Consider the following 18343-nt stretch of genomic DNA (forward strand, 5'->3'; position numbering starts at 1 on the left):
TGCCTACATGGCAGACGACAACAACAATAACAACAACTGCATTAGTGCCCAACGCATCCAATGAGTGATTGATATTACAATCAAATATTTTGGCATGTAATATTATTTGAACAAAACTTAGTTCAGTAGCAACATTTTATGTGATATTATATGATAATTCAGAATAGTACTTCTAGCATTCAGCGTGTCACATAATTGTCATTGCTCAAGCTTAAGTTTTGTGAACATTAGAATTTATGGATGTCTTTTTCTACATTTAATAATTAATTTTCAATATAGTAATCGTGTTATTACATTAATGTTTATTATTAATGTTTAAGTACTCGTGTTTAAAAACTCGACACTTAGATTTTCTGTGAAAAAAATCTATTTGGAAACTCTGTTTGAAAAAATTTGTAAAATAAAAAATTGATTGTTAAGTTTTTTTTGATCGAAATATAAGTTTTAAATTAGGAATTAGAAAATAACTCCAAAAAAGTTTAGTTGTATAAAAATTTCTTTAAAAAATGCATTACTTCAATAGATTGTGCAATATAGATAGATATCAGAAAGTTATTTTTTTATTTCTGAATTAAACAAAAATAATTATTTAAAACAATAACATAACAGTATATTTTATTAAAATATTATTTTCATTTTTATAAGCACAATTGCGAATGTAAATAATAAATAATAGAACGATATTTTAGGTGAAGAAGGCGATAGCAAAACCAATTAAAACACAGACGATTCTATTTGAGACACTGACCAATCGTTCAAAGAACTTTTTCTCATGTCAATAGATTTCAGTGCTAATAATATGCCATTTGTAAATGGTTTAAATAAACCGTACTTTTAAACCAGAATGTTGGTTAGATACAGTAAAAAATGTCTAAGAGAATTCTGGGCCATTATTTCCGAACCGTCTAAGGAAGTATTTTTACAATAGCGTTTTTTCATCTGCATTGAATACTCTAAAGTATCTCGAAATCAGATCAAAAAGCAAGTTTAATAATTCATTTCTTTTCATCAAAAAATAAGATATTTCCAGACGTGAATAAGGAATTTTATGCCGCACTTGCATTATATATTTTTTCATCATTTAACTCCGTTATCTAAAGTTTTAAAATATTGTTCTTGAAGCATTTTGTGCTATGCGGGAGAAAAGTAACATTTAATTTACACATTACGGTATTTAGTTACAGAAATATATAAAAAAGCAACAAAAAAAAGGATATTCAAATGTTTATAATAAACATCCAAAACCGTCACTGAGTTGATTTTAGTTTCATCCGGATTACATATCTCTCACTATTTCGATTGCTACATTAAAATTAAAACTTTCAAACATTTAATTTAAACGTTAATCCCTAAAACATGCATTTTTTCTTAAATGCCATTGCAACGGTATGAAGAACGCGTCAGTCAAATATCTATAATGATTAAGTCACGTTTCTGTTCACTAATACCCAGTGTCTCATGCATCATAGTTAGAGGAATGTGCAAAAGATTTGCTGATAACAGTTAGAAATTTCCAATTTTCCAATCTACTAAGAATATTTTATCAAACTTTAGCACCTGGTAAAAGAAGAAATAGAGAGCTCTATCAAAGTATTTAACGAACTACAAGTGTGAAGATAGTCTCTAAGGAAGCGGCATTAGCACACACCTTCTTATAATTATTTCGGATTACAGTTAAGTACGTCACCCTGCTTTTCCAGGCACAACATTTAACGGTCACGACCAAACATTAAATGTTAAGAGCGCCACGTGGTTTCAATCTCAACTGAACGACGTGGAAAGTGCCTAGACTGACTTTTACACCTATTAACTTGTACATCGTATCAACAAAAGCGCATTTAACTACAAGAAATTTAGTGTGTATGTGCTTATCCACACACACTAGCTGCCAGCAGCCAGGATCAAACTTCTGACCTGCATCTTTTTAATGGTGGTACACGTGGCACCCAAATGGACTACACCACAGAATTAAAGCATGTAAATGGGGCCTAAACGGGATAGAATTAGGACGGGCTCAATATCTTAACGGTAGGTAGGTACTTTATTTACGTCACACTAGAGCTGCACAATGAGCTATTGGTGGTGGTAAATATCCCTGAGGCTAATCCGAAGACATGCCATCGCAATTTTGGTCCTCTGCAGAGGGGATGGCTTCCCTGCTTTGGTACCCCGACGACCTGAAAGCGAAGGCGAGCATTTTACGGTAGAACAGTTTAACGAGGACCGATACGGTCCACCCTTGGTCCCTACGAAGACTGATTAAAGTGGTCACCCACCGGCTTACCGACCGCAGCTAGTTATGCTTGACTTCGGTGTTCAACTGGGAGCCGTGTCTATACAATCAGTCCACTGAGGGACATATCTTAACGGATGTAATATTTTATTTTATTTTATAACCGTCACTGAACAGCCGAGATAATTTTTGGGTTTACGACGGCTAATGTTCAACTACGCAGCCTTGTAATTTTGAACCCAATCCAGAAAACAAGGGAACTCCTGGATCAAGTATTGGGAGAAATTTGCCTTCTTGGAGGACTTTTAGAGGGAACTAACTTGAATTTGCGCTTCATGGAAAGGAAATCCACGAGAACGTCCCACGGTTAGCCTGATTTGCAAATAGACTCTTACCCATGATCCGTCTACCACTGAGGATATTTCACGTCAGCACTGTGGTCGGTGCAAGTCGGGGATGTGGAATTCGTATCGACTGGAATTCGATACCGGTTCGCCGCATTGGAAGGTGAACGCTCTATCCCCTGAGCCCTCGCTGCTCAATAGATATCATATGAATGCTTCAATCACGCACTTAGATAGACCAGCTTTAGAAGTTAATCTCATTGCGAGAAAAGCATTACGGGATAGAATAAATACCGCGCTATTTTATTGTATTGCCTTTAACTTTTTAATAGTTCAAAGCACAGGGAAAGTGACTGCCGACATTAGAACATTCCACTACGAACCTTTCGAGCTGAATGAGTGAAAAATGAATTTTTCTTATAAGATTATCATTATGGATTGTTGCAATTTAAATGGCAGTTGTTTCTCATTCATCAACGGCAATTAATAAAATCTTAGTCTGACGAATTATTCGTCCGATTTTGCTAAAATTTTGCATTTTGCCGTGTGAAAATAGGTTTTTTAATATGATATAAAAAACTGTATGCCTTACGGTTCAAAATATTTTGACCAGCATATAATAAAATAAAAACTAATAAATACTCACTAAAATTCATTTTTTGCATTGAATTATCTGCAGCTAAACAAATTTTATAATTTTGTGTATAAATTCGTCAATTCAGCTTAAAAATTTTCGATATATGGCGGAATACGCAAAAAGTAAAATTAACATTAAGAGGTCCAAACTTTGGATCGCTCTCCTGACCGAACTATTGGGACCGTATTTCTCAAATTGCAACTATCCCTTATATTTTGGGGGTCAAACATCAGAATCCGTTGAAAAAAAGGTGTGTTTTCATTCAGAGAAAAAACGTTTTTGCGTCTGATTTCGTAACTTAAAATATAGTCTGCGCTAATTAATTAGTATATTTTAAGTCATCTCCTTGAATAATTAGGATTAAGTCCCAGATAAAAAGATCCGATTATTAGATCAAGAGTTATTCAGGGTCCTCAGTTTTTCATTTTGAGAACTGCTCATTAAATGAATAATCTCAACAAAAAAAAATTTAATGATAAGATATATTTGTTAATTAAAACTTCATTTACTTCAAAAACTTACGAAGTACATATATTTTAAAATGCAAGGATCAGATTTCTTAGAGGCCCGCTGTTTCAAATCAAACTCTACTCCTTTTCCAACTTTAATAATTCATTTTACTTTATAACGCAGCTGATATATTAAATAATGCGTCATAAATGTAATGCAGTTTCCTCCTATATTGCATTTTTCAAATTAAGCAAAAATATAGTTTTCATGATATTCAAGAAAAAAAATATATATTGCCACAAAATTGTTTACTAAATTGCTTGATCGTTTCAAAATCACTTTTCTTAGAAAATTCTGAATTTATTAGATTTTCTTTCTTAAATATTTTAATAGAAAGCCATTCCAAATTTCAACGAAAAAAAAAATCCAATTTAAAATTTATGCCCATATTCTCATCTAAAGTTCACAGCATGCAAATATTTTAATGAACAGTGAGCGAAATCAAAAAGATATAATCTTACTTACTTATGATCCAATGCCGACCGCCCTGTGTAGGGGTTGGCATTGCATCAGAAAGGTTCTGCGTTGGAATCCCGGGCAAGGCATGGATGTTCTTTCATTCATCGAACTATTTGTACACTGTATTGTGGGAGCAACATTGCCCCACCTAATATGGTGCCCCTGAAAGAGAAAAGTGGCCAACAAATTTGCCATTCAGATGTCTGTGTGATGTGAGGTCATTCTCCAGGTGGGCACTGGAAAAAAAAACGCTTGATCTAATGGTGGCGCTTTCACGTATTCAGATACAATCTTAATAATTTATGGTACGAATCTTGAATTTTCCAAAATAATGCGCAGACGATATTTTAAAAATAAAATCAATCACAGAAACAAACTTTCTCTGCATAAACATGCACTTTTCTAAAAGTATTAACCTCCAGATATGAAACATAATCTGGAAAATAGGATTCTAATAGTTCAAACAGAACGTAAATTTTTTACGAGTATTCGTTTCGATAATGGTCCCATTTTTTTTAAAAATAAAAGGGCATTAATTTTTAAATAATTTTTAATGTAATTTTTAATAGACGTAATCCAAAATATAAAGCGAATCAGTTAAATCAGTTTTGAGAAATGAAAATTTGAAAAACTACCTTACTGTATGATAGTGACATTTCTGGTAGAAGGAAAAAGAAACAAAATTCTGTTAATCAAACCAAAATATACACCATTAAAACCATTTATTTGGAAATGTTTCAAAATATAAGTTAACAGGTTTTACCGGAAATTCTGGTTTTAAAAATTATAGTTTTGTTTTATTTTCGTTTTCTGTCGTATGCCTGTTTTTAGGCAGTGGGGATGTGATTGTTCCTGTTTTTCAGTGGCGCCTTCTATGGCCAAGAATTCGACTTCTGCCACGCCATTTACACAACCACAACCCGTTTATGGGCAGGTCACATTCACACACAAAGGAGAAAGGACAGAGAACACAGAGAGAAAGAAACATCCATGTCTTTCCCGGGATTCGAACCCAGGACCTTTCTGATGCAAGGATCGTTCCCTGCCCCCTACACAATCCGGACGGCTTACAGCCTTTATTACCACACGTTTAGCAAAAAATACGAAACTAAACAGTAAATTTAGAGAAATAAATGGCTTCTATGCCATTAATTTGGTTAAATTGCTCTAAAGTATCATGATAAAATTACCAAATTTTATTGAAAAATATAAAACCATTTTTTATTGATAAATTTACCAAAATCATTACTAAAGTGCTTCGGTAAAAATTACCGAACTCTTTGATCTTCCCATACAGTAAGAAACATGGTAAATTTTACTATATTCTGGTAGTTTGAACCGTAATTTTTTTCTCAGGGTAATTACGTGTGAAAAATTAAAATTACATTAAAATGCCCGAACTTACGGTTACTATCCTGTCGAAACTATTAGACTATATATTCCTGTTTCTGTATAAACTATGTTTCTCAGTTTGCTGTTACTGAACTTCCACATTTTGAGAATTATGAATCCAAATCCGGCAGAAAAAAGGGTTATGTTTATTAAGAGATCTCACGTTTTTAAGGCCTATTTCATAAATTAAAAAAATGTCAGCACAAACATATCAGCATGCTTAAGCTTAGTCCCTCTAACCGTTATGATTTAAAACAGATTTGTTGAAAATCTAATGATAGCGTATAAAAGTTATTAAGTTTCTCATCCTTTTTTTATTTTGAGCACTGTACATCTATTTTACTAAGATACTGCTTTGTCAGTTAGTAACAAATCTGATCTTTTCTATTGAGAACAATTAATTAGATTTTTTAGAATATGAACCTAGTACCATACGATGCTGTACAGTTGCCTAAAGAAGAAGAAGACAAGGCTATGGCTGTTATTAATGAATCTGAACATTCAAGGAAAATCAGTTTGGAAACGCTTAGAAACATGCTTAAAGGTATTGGTTTTCGTTTAATTGCATTTGTAAATTACTTATAATAATTTGTCTTAGAAGTTTATGGGAAAGGAAAATAGGAAAATAAAAGTTTTTTTTTAAACAGGGAAGATTTTATTCATAGGAAGATAACATTCAAGGAAAGTCTGTTTGGAAACGCTTAGAAATATGTTTAAAGGTATTGGTTTTCGCTTAATTGCATTTGTAAATTACTTATAATAATTTGTTTTAGAAGTTTATGGGAAAGGAAAAAAAGAAAGGAAAAGTTTTTTTTTCTAATAGGGAAGATTTTATTCATAGGAAGATAACATTCAAGGAAAGTCTGTTTGGAAACGCTTAGAAATATGCTTAAAGGTATTGGTTTTCGTTTAATTGCATTTGTAAATTACTTATAATAATTTGTTTTAGAAGTTTATGGGAAAGGAAAAAAGGAAAGGAAAAGTTTTTTTTAACAGGGAAGATTTTATTCATAAGAGATTTTATTCATAGGAAGATAACATTCAAGGAAAGTTTGTTTGGAAAAGCTTAGAAACATGCTTAAAGGTATTGGTTTTCGCTTAATTGCATTTGTAAATTACTTATAATAATTTGTTTTAGAAGTTTATGGGAAAGGAAAAAAGGAAGGGAAAAGTTTTTTTTAACAGGGAAGATTTTATTCATAAGAGATTTTATTCATAGGAAGATAACATTCAAGGAAAGTTTGTTTGGAAAAGCTTAGAAACATGCTTAAAGGTATTGGTTTTCGTTTAATTGCATTTGTAAATTACTTATAATAATTTGTTTTAGAAGTTTATGGGAAAGGAAAAAAGGAAAGGAAAAGTTTTTTTTAACAGGGAAGATTTTATTCATAAGAGATTTTATTCATAGGAAGATAACATTCAAGGAAAGTTTGTTTGGAAAAGCTTAGAAACATGCTTAAAGGTATTGGTTTTCGTTTAATTGCATTTATAAATTACTTATAATAATTTGTTTTAGAAGTTTGTGGGAAAGGAAAAAAAGAAAGGAAAAGTTTTTTTTTTCTAACAGGGAAGATTTTATTCATAGGAAAATAACATTCAAGGAAAGTCTGTTTGTAAACGCTTACAAATATGCTTAAAGGTATTGGCTTTCGGTTAATTGCATTTGTAAATTACTTATAATAATTTGTTTTAGAAGTTTATGTTAAAGGAAAAAAAGAAAGGAAAAGTTTTTTTTCTAACAGGGAAGATTTTATTCATAGGGGATTTTATTCATAGGAAGATAGCATTCAAGGAAAGTCAGTTTGCATGGAAACGCTTAGAAATATGCTTAAAGGTATTGGTTTTCGTTTAATTGCATTTGTAAATTACTTATAATAATTTGTTTTAGAAGTTTATGGGAAAGGAAAAAAAGAAAGGAAAAGTTTTTTTTTTAACAGGGAAGATTTTATTCATAGGAGATTTCATTCATAGGAAGATAACATTCAAGGAAAGTTTGTTTGGAAACGCTTAGAAATCTGCTTAAAGTTATTGGTTTTCGGTTAATTGCATTTGTAAATTACTTATAATAATTTCTTTTAGAAGTTTATGGGAAAGGAAAAAAAGAAGGGAAAAGTTTTTTTTTTCTAACAGGGAAGATTTTATTCATAGGAGATTTTATTCATAGGAAGATAACATTCAAGGAAAGTCTGTTTGGAAACGCTTAGAAACATGCTTAAAGGTATTGGTTTTCGTTTAATTGCATTTGCAAATTACTTATAATACTTATAATTTGTTTTGTGCAAATTACTTGTAATTTGTTTTGGAAGTTTGTGGGAAAGGAAAAAAAGAAAGGAAAAGTTTTTTTTTTCTAACAGGGAAGATTTTATTCATAGGAAGATTACATTCAAGGAAAGTCTGTTTGGAAACGCTTAGAAATATGCTTAAAGGTATTGGTTTTCGTTTAATTGCATTTGTAAACTACTTATAATAAATTGTTTTAGAAGTTTATGGGAAAGGAAAAGTTTTTTTTTAACAGGGAAGGTTTTATTTTATTATATTTCATAACCGTCGTTGAACAGCCGACCCAATTTTTGAGATTACGTCGACTAATGTTCAACTCCCCAGCTTCACAATTTTGAACCCAATGTAAATCTTTAGATAAATGAATTTTATAATTGTGCAAAAAATTTTTCATTTTGCTTAAAACGTTCTTGGGATAAGGCGAAGTAAGCAAAAAGAAAAATTAACATCAAGGGGTCCAAACGCCAGATAGCTCTCTTGATCAAACTACGGGAGCCATATTTCTCAGATTGCGACTACCCCTTATATTTTGGGGGTCAGAAATCCGAATCCGTTGAAAAAAAAAGTATGTTTATCCAGAGAAAGTACATTGTAAGTCTGATATCGAATTCTATTGCGACTTTTGATTTCCAGGATCTTATCAATAGCATTCCCCTTTCTAAACTAAAAGATGTCCTTTTGAATTATTACTACGATTTTAAAAAGATCCTTAGTAACGACTTTCATTATTAAAAAATTCTAATTAATTTTTGTCTCTTTAGTAATTTTCTTTAGAATGGAGAAAACATTTTTCTTCAAATTGATAGAATACCACAAGGATCTAATTTTTCATCTTTCTAAGCTAACTTATTAAGAAAAAAAATTATACTCTTAATATTAAATTTGTTTTTAGATTTATTGATAATTTAATCATCTTTAATTTTCAAGATTATAATATTTTATTAAATAATATTTATCCCGAGGAATTAATCTTGCTTCATAATCATGATGATAATATTAATTAAAATTTTTTATATTTGGGTATTATAAAAGAAGAAAATATCTGCCTTGTTGGTTTATAATAAGAGAAATGATTTTAATTTTAATATGAATGAACTATTTACTTAGAATTCTAATGTTTGTAATAAAATCTATTTAAATACCATTTTTTATCGGATGAATAGAATTAAAAGAATATGTAGTAATATTTATTTATCCAAAAAACAAATATACAAACTCTTCCAAAATTTGATGAAGAACAATGGATACCCAACTAAAGTAATTAAATTCTATATTAAATCATTGAGTTAATTGTATATTATTGCAAATAAATTTACTAAAAATTTCTTTTGTTAATTTATATAATTTTTTTCCCAACATTATTAACTGTCAAATTCTTTGAATTATCCAATATAATATTACCTTGCGCGCATCCATTTTTGGGCCCATCCCTGGTAACTCACAAATCAAACGCACTTCAGTAATGCACATAGATATAAAGGTATTAGTCCCTGGTAATGCAGTAAAACAAAACCCCTCTATTTTATGCTTTTACCTGAATTTGCGCTTCTGTTTTCATATTTTGTAATGTGGCAATCTTATTACGAAAATATTTTAAATCATTCTTGAAAAATTTTCCGTTCATGTAAGTTCATTTGAATTCGCTACTCGCTTAATGGATTTAGTTTTATGTTTTATTCTGCTTTTTATTTATATTTTATTTTCTGTTTTTACGTGATATTTTTACTTAATGTGTTCTATTTTATTTGTTGTAAATTTTTTTGAGTGCTTCTCACACTATTGTATTGATGTATTTTACTTTGGCTATATTGATACAATATTAGAAAGAACTCCTTTTTGTGGATATAATGTCAGCTGATGAAAAGATTATATCTTTTATTTTCGGGATTTTATTAATTTTTTTCTTTCTTTTTTCATTACTCAGTAATTTTTCCATGTTTTCTATGCATTTTGACGTTCGTTTACAACAGCATAGTCAAAAAGTGATTAGCCAACATGCGTCGTAATAACTTTATATTAAAAATATCGTTATTCAAAAAACGGCGTGAAAAAAACGATAAGAAAATATCTGCAGAGAAAATGGTTGGAAAATGAAGGGGGTTACTGATGGAATAGTCGTGAATTAAGCACGCCAAAAAGTGATCACTCTAATTCGAAATTCCGGGGTCCGAAATCCGATTCTCTAATCCGAAATTCCGGTCGAAATGCATTAAAAATATCGGAATTAAAATTGACTATATAAAAATGCTGTAAAAGAAGAAAAAAAAGATCAAATAACTAGCGAGAAAACGATCAGAAAGCACGTGGATTAACGACGGAATAGACGTGAATCATGCTCTTCGTTAATGATTAATCGTTGATTAATCGTTTTCGAAATTCGGGAGTCGCAATAGCATTATATTAAAAATACTGGAGTTTGAAAAATTATGTGAAGATCGTCGAATAAACGGTTAATAAATATCTCAAAAATGATCAAAAAACAATGAGGATTTAGGATGGAACCGCCGTTAATCGAGAGCGTCAAGAAATGATAACTCTAATTTGAAATTCGCGTGTCGTAATAACGTCGTATTAAAAATATCCGAATTTGAAAGTTACGGAAGTTACGCTAGTTACGGAAAAACGATCAAAAATCCAAATCATCAGAAAATATTAGCTACTGCGTTTTTCTGAAACTGGCAATTTGCTACTTTCTAGTCGACGAAATCGCTCCCTGCTAGTAAGTAATGAGTAGATTAACAAGTGCCTGCATAATATTGCACAGATCATCAAAAGAATTTTCGGATGAACTAGATAATTCGGGAAATGAAACATTTTTCGGCACTTTCATGGATTACATTAGTTAACCTGCACATCATCTTAGATAAACCGTAGAATAGCTGAATTTCTTCAGTTTCGCGGTGGTAGCTCACACACTAATATTTCTTCATAATTTTTTTTTCTTAGATAAAGAATTCAAGCCATCTCCAGATGAGGAATTTTTATTGGCGTATTTACGAGCTTATGAATTTGACTGTGACAGAACAGCACACTGTATGCAAACATACTACGAACTCGTAAGGGATAATCCTGATTACTACAAAACGTGTGTTTTAGATGCATTGCCAAAAGCATACCTAAATCCTTTTGAGATTTCCCCCTTCAGAATGAAAGACAACAGTCTCCTACTTATAGCACAGTATTGTAAGCATTCTTTTCGTTTTTTAATAATTAGTTATTCACAAATACATTTATACATACATAAATACATTATACTTCAGAAATACAATACATTGGCGTATTTACGAACTTATGAATTTGACTATGACAGAACAGCATACTGTATGCAAACTTTACTACGAGCTCATAAGGGATAATCCTGATTAAAATCTAATCTACTTATAGCACGATATTATAGGCATTCTTTTCTTTTTTAAGCCTTACGTTTATATTGTATTTGTGAAGACAACCAACATAAAATGTTTGGGAGTATATTTGATAGACCCTAACTCGTTTATAATGGAGGATTTTAAATGATTTTTTGCTTAGCATCTGGTTGTCTTCTTGGAGGATTTTCAATATTTTCCGAAGAGTGTAATTTTGTTTGAAAACAGAATAAAAACTCGTGTAATTAGGCTTATATTAACGAAATAAAATTTTAGAACAAACTGGCATCAAGTTTTATCGTCCAAAAATGATTCAAAGGCAGCGTGAGCTTAACATTTGTGAAGTAGATGTTTTACAGACTTTTGTCACTTTTATTCGTATTGAATCTAAATGTGTGCGTGTATGTATGTATGTATATATATATATATATATATATATATATATATATATATATATATATATATATATATATATATATATATATATATATATATATATATATATATATATATATATATATATATATATATATATATATATATATATATATATATATATATATATATAGGTTTCAATACCATAGTGTAACAACTGCGAACATTGCGTCTTCCACCATCTTGTAATATTAAAAGAAGTTGCATCATCCTCTTGACATTGAGAGGTGCCAGCCAGACCAGAAGGCGAAGTCCCGAAGGGAAACTCCTGAATTTATAATTAACTCTTACTTTATACCATAGAACAATCTAATTCTTAGTCACATGCATTCCGGAGACCACTGCGAGAAGGCAGCTCTCACCAAACATGTCACTGTTATATCCTTCCATCCTTTTATTTCTATTAAATTGTTATGTTTATTAAATTATCGTCATCATTTACTCCTATGCTGCACTATCTCCCATATATATATATATATATATATATATATATATATATATATATATATATATATATATATATATATATATATATATATATATATATATATATATATATATATATATATATATATATATATATATATATATATATATATATATATATATATATATATATATATATATATATATATATATATATATATATATATATATATATATATATATATATATATATATATATATATATATATATATATACATATATAGCCACGTAAGAGAATTATATATATTAGATATTTAGATCTATTGGTAAACAGAAGTGATTTTTCTAAGTAATCATTTTTTTAAATAACATTTATGTTGTTATAACGTTATATTGTTGAAACAAATTTGATGAGTTCACATCCTTAATTTAATATTTTCACTTACCAAACGGTAGGATATATTAAATACTTTTTTTTTTGCCTGCATCTCATTGTGCATGAAGCTGATCCTTAAGTTCTAAATCATTTAACAGATCTCTTTAACTGTAATTTATAACAGTATATTAATGTTATTTGCTCAAAAATAATAATTGTTAGACCACCTTCCTAAATAACTTTATCTTAAAATGTAAGGCAGATTTACATTATAATACTAATAAAAAAACAGCAATTCTCTTAGTTTTAAACTCTTGAATTAAAAGCGTAATAATAGCAGTACAGGAAAATAACTTTAAGTTAGGGATTCAAAAATATTTATAGAAAAGCATGACTTTTATTAATTTTATGCTGACTACAACCAAAACAATAAGGAGACGAATGAGGAAAAACTGGATCACACCACGTGATTTTCTGGCCAATAAAAATGCACCGACAACAATGGAAAACTGCGACACCATCATTAGAATTTTATATATAGTAAGATATATATATATATGTAATACAAAAATTTTTGAAAAGTTTTTTAGAATAGTTATATAAAATGTTTAATTTTTCTTTCTGTTTAGTTCACTAAATAGATAAATTGTATTATTATGTTTTTATTGTTGTTGCTGTAAATAATTTTTTTCACATATTGGAAAAACTTTATTTATAGTAGGAAAGAGGACAGTCATACCAACATAAATTTTATAAATTCATAGTATTTTAAATTTTTTTTGGGGGGGGGATGTAATACAAAAATTAAATACTTTTGTATTAATAAAAGCATTAAAACTTCATTCCTTTTCATAAAATATCTTTAATAAAGGATAAGGGTAGAAATTCTATTGGGACTTCAAGGCTAAAAACATGCCAATGAATAATAATTAGATTTATACTTCAAAAGAGAAGTTATTTTAAGATCTTTCACTTCCATATAAGGAAAGATTAAACGATTTGCTATGAGTAATAAATAAATTGATGAGGCGTAAGAATACAGAAAAAGGCAATAATGACTGACCGCTTTACAACTTGTAATCATCCTATAAAACGCAGGACCTAATGTTTTTGCGTGGCTTTTTGTTGTTTATCATGCTTAAATAAAATCCGTCAGCTTAGACGGGATATGTGTTCCCCTTCTCCCGCTTTGGAGAGGGGTTAAACTGCTATTTCACCATCGCTTAGTAAAATAAAAGATTAAACTGAAACTGGACTCCTTAATCATTCTGCTTTTTTAACTAAAAAATATCGGTGTGGATACACCGCATATTTCATATATATATATATATATATATATATATATATATATATATATATATATATATATATATATATATATATATATATATATATATATATATATATATATACATTATTTCTAGTTAAAATCGATGTAGCTGAGTTACCTCTAACGGAAAAAGTATACCTGGACGCTGTTTCTCACTTTTATCTTATGCAAAATCCTATCAATCAAATTTGTGGATTTACTGTTATATCAGATGTTGTTGATTTAATGTTATCCAAACTTCCCCAATACGCCAACTACAACTGGATTAGGTTAGGCGCAAGTGCAGTACTGGTAAGATTCTCAATAAATTATTACTGAATTTTTATTTAATTTGATTTGGTGTTTTTGTGAACTAAAAATTATACATACCAATAAATAAAGTTATGCATTAAACAATAGCAAACATTAAATTGTTATCATCTTAGTAGTTGGACGATTTTGTTGCCTATCTTATATGAGGAATTCCATAAATGAGGGAATAATTGGTGCTTGTAACTTTTCAAGACGTTTTTTAATAAGTCAGTTAATCAATCAGACAGTTCAAATAAGTTAAATGCTTCAAGGGTTAATTTGTAATGTGTAACAATATTACAACCCATGACATAAAATATTAAGACCTTAAAGAATAATTATATATTCAGAATAATATATATACAGGGTGCGTTCTGAAAGTAATGCGCATTTTCTGGGAAAAATAGATTTATTGATCCTACGGGTACAAATAGTTGAAATTCTTCAAAATAGTTCCCTTGTGCATCATTCCACTTGCAGAGACGATCCTGCCACGTCTGGAAGGCACCCTGGAACTCCTCGACAGGAATGCCTCTCAGAAACTTTGTAACATGAGCTTATTTGTTCTCCACCGACTCCCAGCGCTTTCCCTTCAGCTCTCTTTTCAGTCGGAGGAGCAAAAAAATGTCACACGGGGCTATAGGGAGGCTGGGGCACCAAATCAGTAATTCCAGCAATTCTTCACTGCTCAAAACTCGAACTTCTTTTTGCTCCTCCGTCAACACCTTCGTCACAAGCTTCGTACAGACTTTTCGCATTTGCTAATCCTCCGTCACAATCCCATGCACCACACATTTTGACAAGTTTAGGGTGTTAGCGATTACCTGAATGCTTAACCGACTGTCTGACTTCAAAACTTCATGCACATGCTGGACGTTTTCATCGGGTCTTCCTGTTATTGGGCGTCCAGAACAAGCCTCGTCGGTGACCTTCTCCCGATCCTCCTTGCAGGCCTTGTGCCACCTTCCACACTGAGATCTCGAAATGCATTCCTCCTTAATGTCGTCTTGAAGCATGTGATGAATTTCCGTCGCATTCTTCCAAAGTCGCACACAAAACTTTATCGCGTACCGCCGTTCCAGCGAACGAACACTCCATCACGCCGTGACACGATCGAAAAAAAGACTTTGTGCGAAGACACGTCCTACCACTCCTACTGCTCGGATCGACCTGAGACCAGGCTTGCTTGGAAGGACTAATCCCCCACCACATTTTTTGACAAATCTGAATGCGCTGCGATCAATAGTCGCGTTACAATAAAATCATGCTCATTACTTTCACATCTAATGGTATAAATTCACATTAAGTTTTGGATATTCACATTAAGACACATCTATTGGTATAAATTAATGCGATATTTCTGAACAAAGAATAATTATCCTAAGCTAAAAATTATTCTTTATATGTGTCGATATCGCAAAAAACATATTGTTGAAAAAGAGCATGAAATAAAAGTAATCAAACTTACCGGCGTGTAGCAAAATGCGGTTTAGGTTTAAAAGTATATATATATATATATATATATATATATATATATATATATATATATATATATATATATATATATATATATATATATATATATATATATATATATATATATATATATATATATATATATATATATATATATATATATATATATATATATATATATATATATATTTATATATGAGAGAGAGAATGCGCCAGAAGTTATTTTCTTGATCAGCACTGAACATTATGCGTTGAGGATTACTGGTTGGTCAGATTAGTATTTTATACTGACAAAGTCTTGTTCTATCGTTAATGGGTATTGATCTTAGTTGGTTTTTTAAACCGGATTAGTAGCTTTCAGTTATTTAAGTTATTAATCTATTCTTGCTTCAAAAAAAATAATCTAAATAACATGTGCGATTATGAAGTGACTGATGAAACATTATGGAAATCGGATAAAAATTTAGGGTGGATCCTAGAATAGCCCACCCCATGGCGATTTTTTTAAGTTTCGCCGAGCAAGTTTTTGAAATCTCGCCAAACTTGGTTTCCGGAAGATATTTCGGAGAGATTATTTTGAACGTCTAATCACAACAAGATCGCACCACCGAAATTCTCGAACCTGATTGGGTTATTTGATATGTATACCTACGCCAAAGTAGGATTTCGTTAGAAAAGAGGTAAAAGGGCTTATTTTTCGAAGGAATTAAATATAATGGTTTAATAAATTTAATTTGATTTAAAAGATGAGCCATCATACTTAAAAGAAACTTACCATAAATGTAGTTTATTTTTTATTCTATTTAAAATATTTCAATAAATTTGTGATAATTTAATTTTTTTAATAATCAAAACCAACATTGATCCCAGTAATAATCGCCAACTTGTCTATGTTTCAAAAAGTTGCCAAGATGTGGCTATTCTAGGATTTTACCAAAATTTAAGCAAATAATTGGTAAACTATTTTAATATGCCATGCGTTAAATATACCAAAATATAATTTTTTAGAATGTGCAAAACAATGTGAAATATGTTATGTAAACCATAATTTTGTTTTGACTTTTATTTTCAATTACTTTCAGAATTCTCCTTGCCGGGTTAAAAAAATCCATGTCGTAAATGCATCTGAAGGATTTTTATCTGCATATAAAGCATTAAGTCCACTTATGCCAAAGAAAATGGTTGATATGGTAAGTTTAGTAACGATGGTTCTTATCCCATTCATTTATTTAGAAAATGAACACTAAAATTGAACTTAAGAAATTCTCAACAAGCAGAAAACCATAACATTAACAGAAAAATTCCATGCTTAACTGGTTAATTGTAAAATATCTATCCGACTGTGACAGCGTAGTATTGGTCGTTTTTATTCAAAGAAATTATTCAATCCTCTATGACTACACATCCAATTTCATTGCATATTTAGGTCATCTTGACCCGTGGGCAACGTTTAAAAGCTAAGGAAACACTAAAATTATATTTAAAAATGTTCAATGAGCAGATAATTATAGCATTTACCAAACATTCCATGCTCAGCCGGGCCGGTTAACTGTTAAAGATCTGCACGGCTGTGTCGGCGTAGTATCTGCGGTTCTTATCTTAAAAATTCCCTTAAGAATATTTAAAAATTGGTAATATTTAAAGGATATTTTTAAATCATTTAAGTTTAATTATTTTGAAATAAAAGCTGTCTGAAAGCAATACATATTTATTTTTTGCGATTGACTTGATAATACTAGATGACACTTTCTATCTTGTCACAACGATGAAAATAATATTCAATGTTCAGTATTACTCATTCAACTAAAATAGTGAGTAAATAATATCGTGTGAGTGAATAAATAATATTGTGTTAATTATGTAATAGTGTGTTAATTATGTAATATTGTGTTAATTATGTAATATTGTGTTAATTATGTAATATTGTGTGTTACCTTTTCAGCTTCAGTTTCATTCCGACAGCACTGAGTTTAAAGATCTTCATGAGTTCGTACCTCCTGAAATACTTCCTGAAAAATACGGAGGACATTTAAAAGAATGTGAGCTTATAAATGGAATGAAGAACATACTTCAAATGGAAGATTACTATAGAAAATATTTTCCTCTTTGACAGAAGGAACTGAAACGTCCGGATTAAAGAGCGAATGTATAAATGCCATTGCATTTCTGCTTTTCCAAAACTGTGAAAAAATGTCGTGCACTCAATTTTTGGTACTTATAAGAAAGAGTTGAATAAAATTAGAATGTCAGCTTGAAAATATGGAAAACAATTAAAACATCGTAAAATTACCAATTGTGAAAAAAAGAACATTTTATCAGTGCAATAAAAGAAGGAAAAAAAATGTTTATATTTTTTATTTTATTTATTTCCAAATAAAAATGTGAATAATTTTTTTAAAAACAAGTTGAAGGGGAGTCGGCTGGGAATATACTAGTAATGCTAAAACTGACCTTTTTCAATGTACCTTTTCTCAGCATCAAAACAAGATATTGCTTCAGTTTTTTTCACAGAATATTTACATATACTTGTTTACATTGCGATAACTACTAATACATGTTTAAATGATAAAATGTTTTATTTATTTATTTCCAAATAAAAATTTCAATAATTTTTTTTAAAAACAAGTTTAAGGGGAGTCGGTTAGGAATATACTAGTAATGCTAAAACTGACCTTTTTCAATGTACCTTTTCTCAGCATCAAAACAAGATATTGCTTCAGTTTTTTTCACAGAATATTTACATATACTTGTTTACATTGCGATAACTGCTAATACATGTTTAAATGAT

At 30.1% G+C, this 18343-nt stretch overlaps 1 protein-coding gene and 1 long non-coding RNA gene across 8 annotated transcripts in view; one reads left to right on the forward strand and one right to left on the reverse strand.

Annotated features, from left to right (window-relative positions):
• Window positions 1-17601, reverse strand: part of LOC122270325 (uncharacterized) — a 30744-nt gene extending 13143 nt beyond the window's left edge. The window contains exons 1-2 of one of the 2 annotated variants that reach the window (XR_011637671.2): window positions 17490-17601; window positions 4190-4419 (exon numbers count right to left, since the gene is read on the reverse strand). This is a non-coding gene — a long non-coding RNA (uncharacterized LOC122270325). The remainder of the gene's footprint in view (window positions 1-4189; window positions 4420-17489) is intronic. The other variant, XR_006225733.3, reaches the window with a different exon arrangement.
• Window positions 1627-17665, forward strand: LOC107452804 (alpha-tocopherol transfer protein-like). Of its 6 annotated transcripts, none has more exons than XM_043047259.3 (6): window positions 1627-2028; window positions 5990-6119; window positions 10802-11038; window positions 13883-14079; window positions 16638-16745; window positions 17498-17665. In XM_043047259.3, exons 2-6 carry the CDS (start codon window positions 5993-5995, stop codon window positions 17663-17665), a joined length of 837 nt encoding a protein of 278 aa, XP_042903193.2. In that variant the 5' UTR covers window positions 1627-2028; window positions 5990-5992. The 6 variants fall into 6 exon arrangements, with proteins under 6 accessions (XP_042903193.2, XP_071041272.2, XP_042903194.2 ...); XM_071185171.2 differs by having other exon boundaries at window positions 1636-2028; window positions 5981-6119; window positions 13898-14079; XM_043047260.3 differs by having other exon boundaries at window positions 1640-2032.
• The last annotated feature ends 678 nt before the right edge of the window (window positions 17666-18343 follow it).

This window comes from Parasteatoda tepidariorum, chromosome 5 (genome assembly GCF_982258835.1).
Source record: "Parasteatoda tepidariorum strain Cologne lab strain chromosome 5, Ptep-v5.0, whole genome shotgun sequence".
Classification (NCBI taxonomy): domain Eukaryota; kingdom Metazoa; phylum Arthropoda; class Arachnida; order Araneae; family Theridiidae; genus Parasteatoda; species Parasteatoda tepidariorum.

What these genes read in the sequence shown, in the direction of transcription:
- LOC107452804 (XM_043047259.3), top strand. Translation starts at nt 5,993, where the DNA reads ATGAACCTAGTACCATACGATGCTGTACAGTTGCCTAAAGAAGAAGAA. An exon ending in CCTACTTATAGCACAGTATT is followed by an intron (nt 11,039 to 13,882) that starts GTAAGCATTCTT and finishes CATTATTTCTAG; the next exon opens with TTAAAATCGATGTAGCTGAG. An exon ending in CAAAGAAAATGGTTGATATG is followed by an intron (nt 16,746 to 17,497) that starts GTAAGTTTAGTA and finishes TTACCTTTTCAG; the next exon opens with CTTCAGTTTCATTCCGACAG.